Source organism: Agrilus planipennis, unplaced genomic scaffold (assembly GCF_000699045.2).
Source record: "Agrilus planipennis isolate EAB-ADULT unplaced genomic scaffold, Apla_2.0 scaffold50, whole genome shotgun sequence".
NCBI lineage: Eukaryota > Metazoa > Arthropoda > Insecta > Coleoptera > Buprestidae > Agrilus > Agrilus planipennis.
This window is the reverse complement of record NW_020438881.1, coordinates 290,824-310,771: the sequence shown is the minus strand read 5'-3', so window position 1 is coordinate 310,771 and position 19,948 is coordinate 290,824. Positions and strand designations below refer to the sequence as shown.

Genomic DNA, 19,948 nt, shown 5'->3' with positions numbered 1-19,948 from the left:
CTTTGTAACTTTTCTCCTTTTCGTTCAAANAATCGCCTTTCTTACTAGACCAGCAACCACTATGGTAGCTACGTAGTTTGCGTCTTACGATTAAGCTTTTTATTGTGATGCGTGGTCGAGGGTGGAAATAAAAGACATAAAAGCACTTTCTATACCACGTGTAAATTTTCTCTAAAAGACGACTTTTTGTCTTACGCAGTTTTCTTTTTAAAGAAAAGTGTTAGTTATATTTGTTTTCTTACTTTTTCACATGCGTAGATATAAAGTATAACTGTTAAATTATCCTGAAATGCATTATTAAATTGTTTAAGAAAGTTTTCTTCCGTAATTTAGATAAAATGAAATTCTGACACTAGGTACTACATATCACATCATCATCATCATAAGACCGTCAGTCCTAAGACTTGTTGGACACGCACCTCCACTTTTTCCTATCCTGAGCCAACATTCCCTAAAACTAGAACAACCTACATCCTTAACTATTTGCGAACAGTAATCTAATCTAGGTATACCTCTGATTCTCTTATTTCTGCTTCTAATAGGTACCTATGTCTCTGACTAAACCTTCATGCCTGAGGTGTCCTACTAACCTACCTCGTCTATTTCTTATTGACTTCCATAGGGTTCTCTGTTCTCTTATTCTTTCTAATACATCTTCATTTTTAATCTTCTCTATCCACGATATCACAGACCTATATATTTATCCAAGAAGGAGAAGGTACAAATGAGACCTGGCAGTCTAACGAATGCCTTCTCGATTAAAACTTGGTGGTTTCAAAGTAAAATAGTAATCGAAAATCACACATCGATCTGAATACGTGTTAACCAGAATGAGCCAAGTGTAAACAGTACTGGACAACATCCCAGCGCAAGGAGAAAATGAGTTCCTATGGGTTGATTTGACTGCATATGGACGGGACTTGTTATGCAGCAACATCAATGCCCGTCTCCTTTGGCCCGTAAATGGTCTCTTCTCCTCCAGAGCATTACTTAAATTGATCAGTTGGGTCTGGAAAGATTCAGCTGTAACCTTTCTCGTAGATCGTAATAAATAACTCATTTACAATTTCACCAGACACAGTAATGCTTTCATAACATGATTTTTTTTTCTAATTGATGATACTATGATGGCTGGTCTGAATCAACCCATGCTTTTCTGTATTTAGAATTTTTATACAAAATTGCCTTTTTGTCACCAGTAATGATTTTGGGAAAAGTATTCCTGTTATACGGAGAAATCAAAGTCATGCAGATGTTAACTCTTTGGGTTTTGTTTTCTCGCGTTAGTTTAGGACGAACCCATTGTTCTTCCACATCATGCCCATTGCCTGCAATCGAAGTGATATATTGGTTGGTGAATAACTCCTAACGCCAAACTCTTGCCGAGTCTGACATGGATTGTCGTCCAACAAAACTTGAAGTGCTTCATCTTCAAATTCTTTTACTGTCCCTGGACGAAAAGACTATAATTTCTGTCACGAATCTTTGTAAACCACTTTTTTACTGTTGAGAAACTCGTAGAATGTTCACCCAAAGTCGAATTCATCAATTTCCTCTTGTGAGTACCATGTTTTTTTTGTTTAGAAGTAGAATAGAATGCAATGGTGTAAATGTTGTTTGTCGACATCCACCTCTTGAAAAATTGATACACACGTGATGAGCGCTAGCAAACGACTAAACGACTAAAACTTGTGTCACGAAAACAACAAAGACTAAGCCGCATTTATCCAAAATTGCGAACGAATTGGATACGCTCAAGTATGCTTTCTAATACAACTCACTTCAGAGCAAAGTTTCTACTTGCACACTTCTGTAAACGTAACTAACACAATAATTACAAAAAACTTCAATTGTTTTTCAGCAATAACTTGGCCAAGCCCATGAGCAGATATCATCACGGTAAATTCCATAATTATTATAAAGGAAGAAGCTTTATAATTACCATTTTAGTTTCGCCTAATTAATTGGATGACCTATTAAAAACCTCGACATGTACATAAAAATGAAAGATTTTACTGTCAAACTCATTTTCTAATCGTTCTTCTGCTTGATGTTCGGTGCTTTAATGTTATAATTTTGTGAAATGATTTTGTCTTGATAAAATTATGACCTTTAAGTTTTGATCAAACTATTACAATACCTAACTCATTTTATAAGACTTTCAATTCAAGCTATTGATTCAACATTGGCAACTTTTGGTTAGTTGATAAAGTCTGCATGTGATTTCTGGCGGGATTATCTGCCGACAGTGATATGCATTAGAAAAATTACAGATTGTTGACGAGATAAAAGGTGAAATTTGGTAGATAAATCGCTGGCACTCTTCCGGTCGACGGCGCTTTTTGCGAAAACGTGGATGCGTGTGATAGAAGGGGATGCCTTCAGCAGCTAAACCGTCCATCCGAGGGATGACTGTGCAAGTCTGACCCTCAAAACGATAATGAATTGATCAGACGGAGCTTTCCCGACGGTCGGCAATCGCCACCACTACGACCATAACACCTCCGCTCCTGGCACGACCGAATGTTCCCGATTATTTTTCAAACCAACCGGGAGATGATCATCACACCAACACTTTTTACTCACGCTCTTTCCCCTGATGTAATTAGCCGAGAAAGCTACAGATATTTTCCGGTGGAATACCGAACAAAACGAATGCGCAGCCTACAACCCCCCCCACTCCCCACCAGACAATGCTTGCTTTAGAAAAAAAGCTCATTATCAAGGTCACACCCCTATTTAGCAGATACAAACAGCAATAATTGTGTGTAGTAGTTTCTTTTAGAATATTTTTGTAATATTTCATTAAACAAGATCGTCAAAATCAGAATATCTTATGAATAATGTACAGGGTGTTTATTAAACATAAAGCAAGACTTCAAGAAATTATTCCCTGGGTTATTCTAAGAATATGTTATCGAATTGAATATTTTCAAAATACTATATACATTGAGTTTACCGAGTACAAAAAAAGTATGTAAATCGTCTTCCGATTCCCAATCTCCATTGTTGTCGATCATGCCATTGTTCTTCTTCTAATCCTCTCTTTCTCTCTCATTCCTCTGTTAATCCCCTCGATCCAGCTTTTTCTGGATCTTCCCCTTTTTTCTTCTGCCGAACCGGTGTCCATAATAAAACTTGTGTTGATGTAGCACCTCGACCCCCATTCTCTGTACATGGTCGTACCATCTAAGTACTTCATTCATTCTTCTTATGGCTTCGATTATAACGTAAGGGACATCCATGATTTCTCTAATTCGTTCATTTCTAGACCTTCCAACGGCTCTTCTCTAGAAATCCATTTCTACCGCCTTAAATATTCTTTCCGGCCTGTCTTTTAGAGGTCAATTTTCACTAGCAAATTCTGTGCTTATTATTCTTAAAGACAGCTTGATCCCACAAAATACTGTTAATTGATGTTATGGCTTTCCGTCCCTCTGTCCGTCTCTCTATTATATTTCTTTTGCTAAAATTCCATCTTGAGTGATTTTTAAACCCAGATACTTACATATATTCTTGTCAGTACCATATACGTTTTATTCAGGTTCAAGAACGAGGTGTTACTGTTGCATCTAGACATATATATTCTGTTTTATCCCATATAACTTCTGGTCCCCTTTCACGATAATAAAAAAGGTGTTCGAAATTATAAAACTCAAACGCGTTTAGTCATAGCACTCTTTATGACGTTTATTAATAGTAGATCCTTTTGTACAGGGATGTTTCGATTAAAATCATTATATAACATTAGGGAACTTTAGTTAGATTTATTTTTATCTTTAATTGTTGTACGTTAATTTGATGTTAAGATGGTCAGAATCTTCAGTGAATTTCAGTTTCATTTAAATTTTGAATGAGTTATTTGGAACACATAACGTTCGTTATTCAGCGTCGTCAAGTATAAGGACGAACGTCGCCTTCTAGATACTCGACTTCCGCAAAATATTACGATCGTCCAAAAGATCCGAGTCGGCTCTGTAGGAGATTTATAAGAGAGGAAAAAGGATGCTATTTACGTCAGTGGTGGTGGTGGTGGTTGGTTGGTTGGGTCTCGCACCGACGTAAACGGCACTGCAGCGACGAATTTTAATCTACATGCACGAGCTTTTTAGCTTTAACTCACCCTCGCGAACTCGAGTACGAACTGTGCGATAAAAACATCTTGTAGCCAAGATTTACTTCTCCGGGCACATATTCAAATTATCAGCGAATTTGTTTCTCTTATTTTGAATCTTTAATGTTCTAAAAGTTTTAAATTCCTCCTGTTCGCGAAATAAATGTGCTTTCGGAATTTATCGTTTGAATACGACAAAGAGGGCTGTGATTCTGGCCCCTCTTCTCGACTTTTTCTATTTGTTCTTCCGTAGTTTTTGAACGACTTCACTGTTGCAATGAATATAAAACTTCGATCAAATGAGAACTCCAGTTCTTAATTTCATATCGTTGCAACCGAATTAAATGTAAAAAAAATTATCGGAACAACATAATATGGTAAACATGAAGGTTTCTAGTGTCTATCATACCAACAGTTTAGAAGTTCCTAATTTTATCAAGAATACTGTTATAGTCGCATCTACTAACTGGAAAGACACTTCACTCCCATGTCCCAAACTATTTGCGAGCAATAATCTATTCTAAGTCTCCCTTTGCTCATGTTAATTCCTGTATCTGCTTTTAGTGGGTATATCTTTAGCTAGCCTTCATGTGTCAAAAGATGCTTATTCTGTACAACGCTAGACAAATGAAATTATCTCGGAAGTTAGCTTTGTAAAATGACAAACTTCTCACAGCAATTCCAAGTTTCTCTTTCGGCGCAAATGCTTTGAATCATAAAGTAGAATAAGGCAACCCGAACGAAGTGATCTTGTAGTGGCAATGCCTTTTCATTTATATGATAATGGACATGGCAGTTTCCTGCTTTATTCTGTTATCACTCTGGCTCCTGCGCGCTTGCTGCATTTAGGTCATGTTGTTACCATAGCAATATTTGAAGTCAACTTCAAGGAAGATGCCATAATGTGTACTTTTATCATAGACATAGAGAATGGACTGAGCAATACCCTAAGGAAATTGACCACTCTCTAGAAAGAGATAAAACGATCATGCGGTCATGTCTGCCCTAGACAAAAATTTTTAGTCTCTCAGAGTCTTTCAGAGTCTCTGAGAGCGTCTCTCACAGTCTCTCAGTTATTGCCTAGTGTTTTTATGGATTTTTATGGATCTCCCACAGTCTCTGTATGAGAGACTCGAACGATAAAATTGTTAATTCAGAGATTAGACTCACTCGTCCAGAGATTCGAGTCTCTCGTTCAGAGACTGGATACGAAATGAGGATCTCTCTATGAGCAACTGAAGTTTTTTTGACAGTCTCTCGACGGTCTCTCTTAACGACACCAGAGAGCCTCGATGAGAGACGGAGACTCGAGTTTCGCTTTCAGAGACTCTGAGAGACTGAATAGTTTTATCTCGGGTAACTCTTTCCCTTTTCCTTTATCTCATTTTTCCGTCCCTGCAACACTGTGATGTGTATGTATAGACGACCATTGGCCGCCAACGAAATCATGGCCTTCCAATTTTAAAAACTGTGTTAAAATAATTCAGTCCACAACTCATAACTGTTAATTGACATACGTGTGAGAGTTACCAGTCATGTACGTACGTAGTTTAAGAGCAATTTGAAAGTTATTAGCCGTGGTTAGTGGAGAAGTGCGAAGCGCGTCGTCGAGCGACGGTGTGGCGCGTCGCGACGTTACAAGCAAGCTGCTTGCCTCGGGGTGCTGACAGCTTTGCTCTGCTGGTGTGGATTTATGGTGCCATAACTTCGCCCCAGTCGTAAACGTGTTCGTTTTCCAGTTGCACGTGTTCTTCTTGCTCGGCAGATTTGCAAATTTAGCAACGACATTGAGGTGATAAGGGGCTCTCAATGTGAGAACTGCTTTAAAAAATGAACATCTATATCAAAAGGTTGACCTTGCAAAAAGGCGAAATCAACACAAGAAAATGCTCGTCATTTATTTGCACACAAACAAAATTATTATTTCAAATGTCATGTCATTTGCTCCATTTTTTTTTTAATTGCGATTACCATATGAAATCTAACTGTGCAGAGATGAAATAAATGCTGAATCTGGTTAAAAGATTTGAGCCAATACGTTCAATACTAATTTCTGTTTTATTTTTTATAAAAACATTTATTATTGTGCGTTTCTGTTATTAAGCACAATAAAGCTCACATAAAAATTAAAAGACGTTTACAATGTAAAATGGATCTATTTTACAGTGGTCCCTAAAGCAATAAAATTTTGAAAAGATATATTAACTCCTTTGGTCGGATGACTGACAAGTCTTAAAGAGGGTGGTCCTAGCTTTATCTAGTGATAATTTTAAGGGTCAATAATCCTTCTTATGACTATTTTTGCAGCTTTGACAACACCGCTACAAAAGCTCCCAAACTAGACTGAGCATCGTAGGTGCAAGTAGTTAACAGAATTTAAAACGTGTTTCATTTGAATAGTGCCATAACAGGCAATTCTAGATAGGAGTAGGCAAGGACGGCAACTTCATGACAGTTTTAATGCTTCAAGCGCCACTATAAAATTGACAGACTATATGTATGCTGGAACCAATCTGCAGAATTAATTTAATTTGTTTACTATACGGGAAGAAGGTGTGCCAACCTACCTTAAAATTTTATATTACATATAAAAAAATTATGAGTGCTGTCAGCACAGGGCAAAGTAGTATTACGTAGTTAGTTTCAGCAATTTCTTATGCTGAAGTGTACGATGTGTTGCATATCTATTTACAAACAATTCCCATTAAATTGTAATCATTGATTACTATACATCTATTAAAAACCATAATGGCCGATATCAGTGACAATGCGACAACAATTGAAAAAGAATGATGGCCGACAACTGCAACAATTAGAAAAAATGATGGCTGACACAACGTCATAGTAGAGCAATAAAAATGGCCGGGGTAGGAAGAAGAACTAGTTTACATAATAATAATTTATCTGGTCAAATTATGAAGACGAAATCGATAATAAACTATCGGCAAAGAGTGAAAGAGAAACAAGCACAATATTACATAATATGTAAAAAAACAGTAACAAAAATTCCTTTTGGTCCATTTTGCATTTCGAATCTAAACCGGTTATAAATATAAAATATAAATTCAAATATTTATATTCAGTTGCAGGCAGGAAAGTTCCAAAAGTTACAAAACATATGAAATGTACGTAATTTACTGTTAATAAAGTAAGTTTTTGGAACAATTACAAGTCGCCGATCAATCGATCTTATAATGACGTTATCGTGAATTTGATGGCGTTGATTAATTATTCTGATAGGTACATGGCTCAACAGTTTTTACCACCCTCTTAATTAATCGTTTAATATTCGAATTCGAATGCGAAAATCTCCGTCACAGTTTTGACACAACCTAATCAAATCACATCAACCACTGTTTAGATCATGATTGAAATCAAAATATAATTGGATGCAGAAAATTCGAAATTATTAATGTATCTACAATTTACAATGTTATGGGAAAAGGGGTTACATAAAATAATTGAATATTATATAGGTACATGGTGAGTAGAGAAGAAAGCGTCAGTGTGAGGCTCGTTGACGTCTCAAAATTTAATATTATTCCAAAGTTATTCCGATAGTTGATAATTTTTCAAGAGTGCATATCTCAGGGACGTAATAGGCTTCTTTTTGATGTATCACACCTATGCGATTTTTGAATTCCGTATACCCGAAGAGCTTGAACTACCACCTGAACAGTGTTAGAATCAGTGATCTTCTACTTTCTTTTAATGTTTCTGTAATGACTCATTAAGAAAATATCACTAAGAAAAATTCTGACGGGGAGTAGCTCACGCGTAGAGATGAACAAACCAAGACAAAGACCAATACCAAACACTTCTAGCCGTGGTCTTGGTCTAAGTCTTGATCATTGCCTTAGTGTTGCGTGTTAAGTCTTGGTGTTGCTCATTTAATCTGATGCTTATGTTTTTTTTTATTCTATAAGCACCGACACATTAATTGTCTTACACGCTGACATGTTCTGTCATACATGCCAATTTGCCATGAGAACTCACCCTTCCTCCAATCCGTAAATTGTCCCTCCTACAAAGCATAAATTGACCTTTTAGCGAGCAAAATAGTACAAGTTACTTCATCATCATCATTAGGTCGTCAGTCCTAAGACTGGAGGTGTGTGTCCACCTCCACTCTTTCCTATCCTGAGCTAATCTTGCATTTCCCTAAAACTAGATCAACTTGTATCTATAACTATTTGCGAATAGTAATCTAATCTAGATCTACCCCAACCCCTCCTAACATCCGTTCAGCCTCTATTTTGTCTATACCTTCATGCCTGAGAAGGTGTCCTACTAACCTATGTCACCTATTTCTTATTGACTTCCATAGAGTCCTCTGTTCTCCTATTCTTTCTAATACCTCTTCATTTCTAGCCTTCTCTATCCACGGTATCCTAATCATTCACCTGTAACACCACATATCGAACGCTTCTAACCTTTTCTTTTTCCGCCGCGCACACTGTCCATGTTTCGCACCCGTACAAATTACATAAAAGGAATAAAGCAAATCAATGGTGAAGTTTCTTTTTTTTTTATATTTACTCCTAAAATCTAGTAAAGGAAACTGAAAATTTCAAATACTCAAAACTGTTTGTTTCAAGAAAAGAATATATTAAAATTGCTTCAAATAGTTTAACTCATAAATCTACCGGAAGTAATAATTTTTCGTTTAGTTTTGGTGATTTGGTCTTGGTTTTTCATATTATGTCTTGAGTTTAGTCTTATTCCTATTTGTTCACTCTTGGTTTAGGACTGGACCTGGTATAAAGACAGTCCTGCTCCAAGACTGTAAGACCAAAATAAATTTTATGATATTTTTACCCACCTCAGCCAGAAACTGAAATTTTCTTGGGTACCAATAGCCATCATATTCATCTAAACAAAAATCTCAAAAGCACTTAATTTGATCAAAGCAATAAAAGAATTTTTGCATCATTAAATAAAGACGCCGCATAAATTTGAATTAAGCAACACGCTTTCAGTTGTGTGAAATTGAAAACTTTAGGTTTTAAACTTTACGTTATATCGGGTTAAGTAGATATTCCAGGTGATCCAATATACGGACCAGAATTTTAAGTGCATCTGCTTTGGTATATTCTGACCCATCCGTAATTAAGTCTCTGTCATACCTAGACATTTTAGTAGGTCTATAAAAGACATCGAAGTAACTGTAAAGTAATATAAAATTACATTAATGCATTAGAAAGGCTTTTCTTATTTTACGTTCATCTAACGATAAGTTTTAGATATGTCGGACACATCCACCAAAAAGAAATTCTGTTTTCTATTTTCTCAATTTCATTCATAAAGCTAGAATAATTATTTATTCGTGTCATTTATAACAAGTACAACTTATTGAAAAGAGCTTTTGTTAAAAATTACTAAAACACGAAAAATATATAAAAACAAAAAATGTGAAGTTATTCTTATTCTTGCCAGAGTTATTTTGGTTCACGTTATTCGTCACGCCGCATCCAAAACCGATATTTGAGTGACAATTGAGACACGTGTGTCACTTTTTTCTGAACAACCTAAAATTCGACCTGTGCTTTTCTTGTACATTGAAAACATCGAAAAAATAATGAATGTGCAACGAACTAGCAAATCTAATTTCGCTACCATGCAAAATTTCCTATAGGTTGCATTTTGCCGAAACTGCTGTAATTTGTGTTATTTCTACATTTTTTCCCTATTTTTTTTAAACCTAAAATAACTGAACGCACTTATGCAAATATTGAAACATACTTACAATAAACACCAAATACAATAATTTCTACTTTGAATTTTGCTGTTGGCAATGGATGTTATTTAAACCAGGAAGTAAACGCGTGTTATATTAGATAATATTTGTTTTAAAGTTACCAGGGCTGCTCCAAGTCGAAAAGCAGGAGATTGTCATAAACAAGATGCTCGTATGAAATCAATATGAATAAGTTGAGATAATTATTTTGTCTATATAAATATTCAAGTTGGTTTTCGCGAGGCAATCACCTATACAAAAAAAAAATACAGGAACAATTCAAGATTCGAATTGTCATTAAGTATTTTTTGATGACAGCAACAATATGTAGAAAATATCGTATCGTCTCGCATGAAATGGAAATGGAAATTCATCAATTTTTTCCATTTAAATATCAGGAATGCTCCCATTATTATATGATAAAATTACACTGTTTATCTAAATATTTAGTAGGTTGGTAATACTTTGTAACTTTTCTCCTTTTCGTTCAAACTCTTTACACCTTGACAAGCTTTTAAGAGAAGTATATGCATACATGCAGGTGGTTATTAATTGTTATGTCTATTGTAAAAATTAATACGTGTTTCTTCCTTTAAAATATGTAATTAAGGACAATCTCCAAAAGGAACAAGAAAGAGAAAATAAATAAGATATTTACTACAAAAAGCTACATTATAAATATGTGGACAACGGTAAAATCTAATGCTAAATCTGAAATGCCTGAATGAACACTTTCTAATCTTTTTCCTAACGGTAAGTACGTATTTATGTATAGGTAAGTAATGCCATGCACCTTAATGACTTTAAACTCTTTGTTATTAACGTAGGTATTTACATATCATTCATTGAGCGAGTAGTTTTCTCAAAATTTCTAAATATTTTGAGAGAAAATCCACTAATTCATAGATTCGCTTATACTAAAAATTCCATTACGAAATAGATAAGAAAACATTTTTCGAAATGCACATGGTTCATATCTACATATAATTACATATAATATAAGTACATCGTTTACCTTTATATGAACCACATTTCAAAGTGCTCCAGCATCTAGCATCTCGTCCAGATTTGGCACTTACTGATTTTTCAAAAATAGCAAAATTAATGGTAATAAAGGGATTTAATGAAAACGTTGAGACAATTTATTAAATACTTAATAAGCTACTAAATAAATAATCGCTACTAACTAAGGAATGGACGTGAAGAGATTGCCTTGAAGTTCGAAACTATGGCACTGTACGAATTAATAATTTCTATTTTCTACTTATATTTCTCTGTGAATTGAGGAGACGAATTTCAACGTTGGTTTTTTTAATGTCTTTACTGTTTCATGATTCTAGTTCCCAACAATACCGTTATACTACTAAATACCAAAGCTTTATCTCAGAGAAAAAACATTCTTACGTTTTATTCTCACTAGTTAATATTGGTGGGAAGAATTCCCTCCATCGTAGGGCGGAAGGTCCACCTCAGCCTTCTTTAGAACTCACAAGAATTAGTTGGTAGTTGTGACTAGGGAGGTAGATAAGAGAGATGAGCATGTTGGAAACAAAACTAAAAGAGTGTTTGTGGAATATTATTTTCCATCAAAATCCCAGGAAATCTTTGAAAAACTTGGACTAAGATTGACAGTACTTTCCTATATAATGAATTGTAATCTAGTACCCCACTAGGCTATGGTGTAATGCTATATCTCTGATACCTGATGACGATTCTAAGAGCTTTTGAAGATCAACAGTAATAATTACTAATGGTACATCTGATCCTTAATCATTCTTCGATTCCAAATAGTGTCTGTGATCCTTGAAATCAATTGCAGGTACCGTAGATATTTGGAAAATTTTTGAAAGTCAATAGCATTTCTGATACAAAACAATTCTTAAAACCTAAAATGATCTAAATATCTAAAATCGATATCAGAAGTAAATACTATATCAAACTAAAGGAAGTAACTTACAGCAAAACATTTTAATCTAAATCATTGTAACTTCAATTTGTTTTGGAGAAAATTTTCAGGCTCTATAAATCTATATAATTTTCAGCCCTTCCACTACATTATGCATTAACCTCGATGCAGTATCTACACTGAACCTTATTTTCCTTTTAATGTTAATAAATAGAATCATCATCATATTACTCCGTTGACTGACGATTGTGTAGTACATAAAAATTGATAATTTATTATCTTGACAAATACAAGGCGATAGGACAACGCTTAACATGATTTTGGGCTGATTTTGCGTCCCGTACAAGCTGACATTGCAAACGAGTAGGTCTGAAGTAGATGGGTGCAAGTTACAAAAACCTGAAAACTTCCACATATTTTCAACGAGGAGGGCGAGGAGACGGCACTGTTGTAAAAGGGACGCCTTGTACTCTTTGTCTCTTCCTCCAAAATTAATAACATCCTTCACACTAACTCCAGTGCTTCATATGGCTCAGTCGCCAAAAACTCTCTCAAAAGGAACAATAAAACGGGGTTAGAATGTTGCATGTCTTCATTTCAAATTTGAATTATAGATAAAAATTTCAAAAGATTGTTATGCCGAATATATTCTACATGCGTATGGGTAGGTTAGGTATAGTATATTTTTTTCACCGGATAGGAAGCTTCGTAATTCCTTCATGAAAAAAAAGAAGATAGCTATCCCATTAGCCAATTACGCACGTACTGTTCGACTGCACCGTCATCTTCAAATCTTTCTCCTCCTAATGCCACCATCAGTGGACCAAACATATGGTAGTTACATGGTAACAAGTCCGGACTGTACGGTGGCTGTTCAAAAGTTGCCAATGTAATTTAGTCAACTTATCATGAGTTGCAACTGCTGTATGCGATCGTGTATTATTGTACAGAAGGAGGACACCGCGAATTGGTTGCTGGCGTCGTTTGATGCTATAAGCGGTCTTGGCCTCATCCAGTAATAAGCAATAAGTCGTAGTCACTGTCCGTTGATCATGTAGGAAATCTACCAATAGTACCTTTTAAGTTCCAGAATCCTGTAGTATCCCCTTCTTTTTCAAAACGATTCAGAAGTCACTGACAGATGACTTTCCCCACATTTCTTTGTGCTTCGCTGAGAAGACGGGGAACCCAACTTACCGACACCTTTCTGTATCCCAGAATATTCGATGGAATGGTATGAACACTTCCAACACTTATACCTACTTCTGATGCAGTCTTGACAACAGTAATGTTTTGATCGCCTTCCCAAAGCACACGCACGACCTGAAGATTGACACTTCTCGCCAGGCGCCGTTTATAGCTTTGATTTTCCACTTGATCACGACCGTTTCGAAACCTTTTGGCACAATCGAACAGTTGGGTTTTACCCAAAGTAGCATCACTGAAGTGTACTTGAAGTCTCTTTAAAATTTCATTGGATTTTACACCTTCCTTGGTGAGAAAACGGATGATTCCACATTGTTCAACAGATGCAGATACTTGTCGTTTACTCATGGTTATTTCTCTATGGTGGACGCTGCACTGGTCACGTCATTATATGAGTTAAATGAACTAAATTCCGGTTTATACTTGAATGACCCTCGTACAATGCAGTTTTTTTATTTTCCATCAGAATTATGACTATTGAATTATTAACGGTATATAATGTTCACCATGTACCTACACTAATACGTCTGAATCGCTAGTTTAACGTAAGAACTACAAAAGGTTGCAGAAGCGACTAAATAATCGTGATTTCTGAAATATTTAATTATTGTGGATATTAACAAGTAACTGGCATAAAGTGATGTTACGTATAGTGTATGGAAGCAGGGTTTTCATTTTATTTTATGGAAAAGTTCTGGTTAACCAATTACACCCTGGATAGAGAAGAGGGATTAGAATGAATAGGAGAACAGAGGACTTTATGGAAGTCAACAAGAAATAGGCCAGATAGGTTGGTAGGATACTTTTTCAGGCATGAAGGATTACTCAGAGACATATTAGAAGCAGAAACAGGAGTTGAGGTAGATCCACAAATTTAAGGAAATGTGAAGATTAGCTCAGGATAGGAAAGAGTGGAGGTGCGTGTCCAACCAGTCTTAGGACTGACGAGCTTATGATGATGATGAAAGAAACTTGTATAAGCGAAAAGCCACAAAAATGTATATCCATTGTCAGTGTTTTTTATGTACTTCCAAGTTGTAAAACAAATTGCGCGAGAATTTCTATTTATATCTACACACAATACTAATAGAATTGTATGCAAGCATGTTCACATACATATATACATATACGTATGTATATACATTACACAAGTGGCCCTTTTGGCCCTGTTTCTGTCACGGTGTCATGATAAAGGAAGCGTAATAGTGTGAAGTGTCGTTGGGAATAGCGGCCGCAAGAACAACGGCCATCTAGATTATGGATGCTAATAGAATGACCACTGACCGCGACTGGATCCAGTCCATTCCTTTAAACCCCATCGGGGGTTTGGTTGGGGTAAGCGCGCCTTACCCCGACAAGCCGGAAACAAAAACGGTCCCGAACAGTTTCCTTTTTGCTCTCTCGGCACGCTACTTACATTGCTGCTGTACAGATCGGACCTTTGATAACGAGAATAATTGAGAGAGAGCGAAATATACATTTTCACGTACGTATACATATATACAGGGAAGGATAGATAGAGATGGGAATGTGGCGGATTCGAACATCGAATTTGTTCGTGAAATTGATAAAAGTTACCAGGAATAACGAACGCCAAGGGGAGATAAGGGTGTTCAACTTTTTCGTACAAACTGGAGTTGCGATTTCACTTCTCAAGTTAATAAAATGTAATTTATGATCATATAACGATAGTGGAATTCGTGACGATTCTGTATATTAAACCAGTCCAGTCCATTCTTTGAATATTAACAATTATATCACTTATAAATTCTGAATAATTGTATTTATTGGTTAAAGAAACATTTAAGACAAATTTCCTAAACACACTTCGTTGATGAATATCAAAAATTGAAAATCCATGAAATACCATTTGAATGTCTTTCCAAAAAGGTATCAGTCAACTCCCAGTCAGCGGGTCCTATTCGGAAAAATTCAATAAAATTGAATTCGTTATTCCAAAAGAAACTTTCTAAAATAAATTCAAATTAGTATGTACATATTTTTAATTTATATAATGAAAATAATCCTCGATTGGTTAATTTACATACTTACTTAAAATTCCGTCCTTCTTCACAACAACCCTTTTCATCAAAATCAACCTCTCCTTAATACTTGACAGAACCTCCTTCCATGCTAGCCAGACGTTAAATGAGGTCTCGTTTCGAAAAACAAAATAACATAATCCGCTTCTTATTTTCCTCGGAGAAGAAGGTTACGCGCCCGGTTTTAAAAATCGTTTAAAATGTGAATTGAAACGGTCTCCCCTCGTCCTCCCACCCTTCCCTGCCGAGACCGTTGCCTTCAAGCGCATTCAATTTAATTTTGATACCGAGCATTAAAACGGCAAACGAGAATAAAAATATTCCAATACAACACGAGCCGTGTCGCGGAGGGTTGCGCGCCGTCGAGGGGCTGTTGGGGAGACGGGGGGGTGGGTCGATTCCGATCGCTGAATGCTGAGGGAGGCGCGTACAAAACTTTTTGATTGACAGCTTCGTCTGTCCAATCACGAGGCCGGAATTCTGATGAGGAACACGTCAATCATGCAACACTACCCTGTCAAGGATAAATTTTGCTCCCTTGTGGCACCACTACCGCATCACCAGCCGTTTACCAATTCCCACTAAGACCTAGTTACTGAAGCAGTTGAAAAGGACACCATCCTAGAATAATTGCAGCACATGCAACGTTGGATTGAACACAATACTGTTTATGCCTATGGAATACAAATCATCCCCTAAAGGAATTTTATTCGAAATATAGTCAGTTTTGGCAATACGCTAAATAGCTAAGCTTTTATCACCTAAAGAAATTGAAATTCCCATCATGTGCTGCTCAGATTTATTTATATCGAAAACATCAATATGAATCAAATAGTTCATATTCTTTGAAACGTTGTCGCGCCTTGAGTTTCTGTTGTTGAAGAAACTTGAGAAACATTATAGCTAAAGCATTTTGTTTAATATCAGGGAAAATCGCATTGTTTCTTTACAAACGTTTCAATTCTTGACTTGATAAACTGTTCTAAAGTAATTTTCAAGGCAAACCTCCTTAAGAAAAACAGTTATCATCATGAAATTTAATCATTACACTAATTGCTGCCTGGAAGAAATTGCATGTTTTTACAGTTACGAATAATTTTATGTCCATAACGTTCATAAGAAAAGTTCTTCAGTTACTTCCAAGATAATGTATGGATAGCCATCAGTAGAATTTCGTAGAAAATCGTTCAGAGTTGTTTGGTGATGCCGTAGCGCCGCAGATTCCGGCGACGGAAACGAAATCAACCCCTCTCTAGGCCAAATGAGCCCTCGGCATCGCTATCCGTCGACAGATGTGGGATCAACCGGCTCTCTACACTGATTAAGCCAAAGACCTTCGCATCAATCATCGGCAGCCGAAGCAAAAAATTAAAATTTCACGAGATACCCGAGCCATATCTTCTGCGATCGGTTCATAAAGGAATGCATTCAAAAATAATAATCAATTCGGCAACAAAACGAACCAGAGCCAGCCAATATTGGCTGTTATTGCTTAAAAAGTAGGTATTGAATTTCGCGCAGTCTTAAATTTAAACCACGAAGATTTGGATTAATCAGTAGGTAGACGATTGAATGACATTCAAAATTATATTAATAGGTACGTTAGTGGAAACTTTTGGTGAATAAGAGGTGAATTAAACGTATCATTCGAAAAGTACTATTGAATTGGAAATATTTGGATCAATAACTGACATAGGACTTAATCTTTAAGCTGTATGATTTACCTATTACTTTGTTTGTTTCAATTGCTTCTAGACAGTCTTCATACATGAATTATTTTGAACATTAAATGAATGCTTTGCTGGATGCCTGTCTAGAAATGTTTTTGTCGTTCAGGTATCCAACTATTAATATCTCTTCGTCTGTCAAATCTGTCTTAAAAGTAAATGCAAGAAAACAATGGTTTTATTTTCAGTTCACTGTGATGAAAGCCAAGGAAGTCGGCCAAAAAACTTGAACGCGTCTGCTAGAGAACGTGGTTTCCTGTAGACGAGAATAATTCAAATATTCTTTTAAGTATACCAAATTATCTGTAATACGGTAAAGAGATTATAATTTTAGAGTTTTAATACACCGTTAATGGTGGAATGAAATGATTTTTCGGATATGCTTGAAAAAAAAATGTTTTAAAAATAAAATAGGTTATTGTATTACTACAAATTCTACTTTCCTTTTGAATGATATGCATAGTACCATGCATCGGTAGATACCTAGTCATCATCCTAAGGTCATCAGTCCTTAGACTGGTTGGACACGTACCTCCACTCTTTCCTATCCTGAGCTAAACTTCGCATTTCCCTAAAACTAGAACATCCTTAACTATTTGCGAAGAGTAATCTAATCTGGGTCTACCTCTACCCCTCCTAACTCCTGTTTCTGCCTCTAATATGTCTCTGACTAGACCTTCATGCCTGAGAAGGTGTCCTACCAACCTATCTCGCCTATTTTTTATTGACTTCCATAGAGTCCTCTGTTCTCCTATTCTTTCCAATACCTCTTCATTTCTAACCTTAGTACCAAAGTTTTCGAAGTCGGAATTATCAAGACGTACATTTGTTTCAGAAAATGGACTGCCCAGGAGACTAAGAACAGCCTACACAAACACGCAGTTGTTAGAACTGGAAAAGGAATTTCACTTCAACAAGTACTTATGCAGACCTAGAAGAATAGAAATAGCAGCATCTTTAGATTTAACAGAACGACAGGTAAGAAAATTAGTAAAATTTAATTTCCCTAACTAAAGATTACAGCAAATCCATTTGTTTGAAGTGTTTGTAAAGTATTGGAATTAATACGGTTTTATTATAGGTAAAAGTATGGTTTCAAAACCGTCGAATGAAGCACAAGCGTCAAACACTCAGTAAGCAGAACGAAGACGGCGATGACAAAGATTCGGTTAATAGCGACGGAAGTAAGAGCGGTAAATTATCCACAGATAAATTCCTCGTAGATGAGATGTCAAAAAAGAGCTGCCAAGGATGCGAGATGCCTCCAGCAGTCTGCGGTCCCCACGAGGAAGTTTCAGATACGGGATCAACGAGGGGGAACAACAATAATACTCCTAGCGCTACAAACAACAACAGTACTAATAGCAACGGTTCCAACAGTCTAACAAGCTCCAGCTCTTTCGATAAGATTTTAAGCGAAGAGGATTCTCAATCCAACGAAGCATCGTCAACCCATTTACTGCCCAAGGGATCTAGGAAGTCGACTACTCCCAACAGTGTTACAATTAAACAAGAATCTCGAAGAGATTCGCCCACTTCGACGGATAAGCCTGCAACGTGTAAAATTCTCCAGACAACAATTAATAAAAAGGAAACTAGTGTCCATTTGCCCCCCGCAAATGTTGTAACTAGTGGCAGCAAGGTGAATTCTAAAATTATTTCTCCCCCTGCAGAAACAGCGCCTGTTGTGAGTTCTAGCCCTCTAGGGATAGCTCCATTAAACAATCCTCCGTACACTCACATCCAAAGATCATCTCCGACTACAGCTACGGCTATCGCATCTGCAACAGTAACAATCCAAAATATTCCTAACAGTGTGCCACCTTTTGCAGCACGAGGGGCTAATGTTGGCAACTTTCCTAACCATTATCCTACTAATCCCCAAGTTGATTACAGAGTTGACGGAAGGCAATCGAAGCAACCACATTTCCAATACCAAGTAAATCATCACATCTCATACAGTTCTGACATGTACAGTATGGACCAATGTTCAGATGGTCAAGGAAATTATTATAGAAACCAAATGCATCCCACAGGAGCTCCCCCGCATGACAATTGTAAAGATGGAGGTGGTACACGAACTGCGAACAAGGGCAGGCAAATGTACCACTCCTCATACCCCAATCATCACTATTATAATTATAAGAGGCCTGGACAAACTTATCCACAGAATATGAATGATTACAATCATTCCTATCAGTCCGATCAATCTGGATACAACACTTACACCTATCCTACGCCGAGTATGTATCCAGAAGAAACGATGGGTGTCCACGTCAACCATGCTGGTCATGGTAACCATGGTCAAAATTCGCTTGGAAATTATTATGGTAATGAAGGTGTACAGCAAATGCACAAGATTCATCACAACGAGTACCCCAACAAAGTTGGGTACTATGATAACCATTCTTACAATACTCCTCAAAATCCAGAAGCATCCACGTACATTCCATCAGATTCGTATCCGCCAGGGAACTCATCGATGGTAAACGCTGCCATCATGACACCCCCCGGTAGTTCTCAGACTGATTCTAGTGATACTTATAATTCGTTTCATCAATTCTATCCCAACGAAACACAACAAAATCACATCGCTCCATCAGGAGAGAATAGCAATAGTTCTTCGGACTTTAATTTTCTTAGCAATCTTGCAAACGATTTCACACCGGAGTATTACCAAATTTGATTCAGTGCAATATCGGACACGTTCTTGGAATTTTGTTCGTAGATATTTTTATTTAAGTATGTAAATAGATATTGTTGTTTTGGAGCGTTGTTATGTTGATCTTTTTTTTATATAGTGTTCAACCAGTTGTATAATCGCTAACACTTTTAGTTCTAGAGCCTTAAATACTCGATGCATGTAAAGGAACATAAACTACAGTTGTTTATAAGAGACAATCCAATTGTTTTTCTGTTTGTTTATTCATGGAAATAGTATGCACTAGTAAGGGCAAATTAAACTTATGTAATAATCAAATACTTTTTTTTCCTTAAATAACGTCTATTAAAATAAAAAATAAAAGAGTTATTACGATGCGTTTCAGTTTCTATGAAGTGTTTGAGAAATTACCAGTGACATATCCAATTGTTTAAGTTACTATTTATTTTAGTTTCATTTAATACAAAATCTATTGAAAAGAACTGATTATAATGTAAAATATCTTGCAAATTTTAAATCATATTAACAACTTTTAGACATAAAATAAATGTTGC

General features: G+C 36.3%; 1 protein-coding gene across 1 annotated transcript in view; it reads left to right on the top strand.

Annotated features, from left to right (window-relative positions):
- Positions 1-19,713, top strand: part of LOC108734881 (homeotic protein proboscipedia) — a 57,474-nt gene extending 37,761 nt beyond the window's left edge. The window contains exons 2-3 of the mRNA XM_018466593.1: positions 17,568-17,710; positions 17,814-19,713. Coding sequence (XP_018322095.1) covers positions 17,568-17,710; positions 17,814-19,418 — 1,748 coding nt within the window. The 3' untranslated portion in view covers positions 19,419-19,713. The remainder of the gene's footprint in view (positions 1-17,567; positions 17,711-17,813) is intronic.
- Positions 19,714-19,948: the final 235 nt, after the last annotated feature.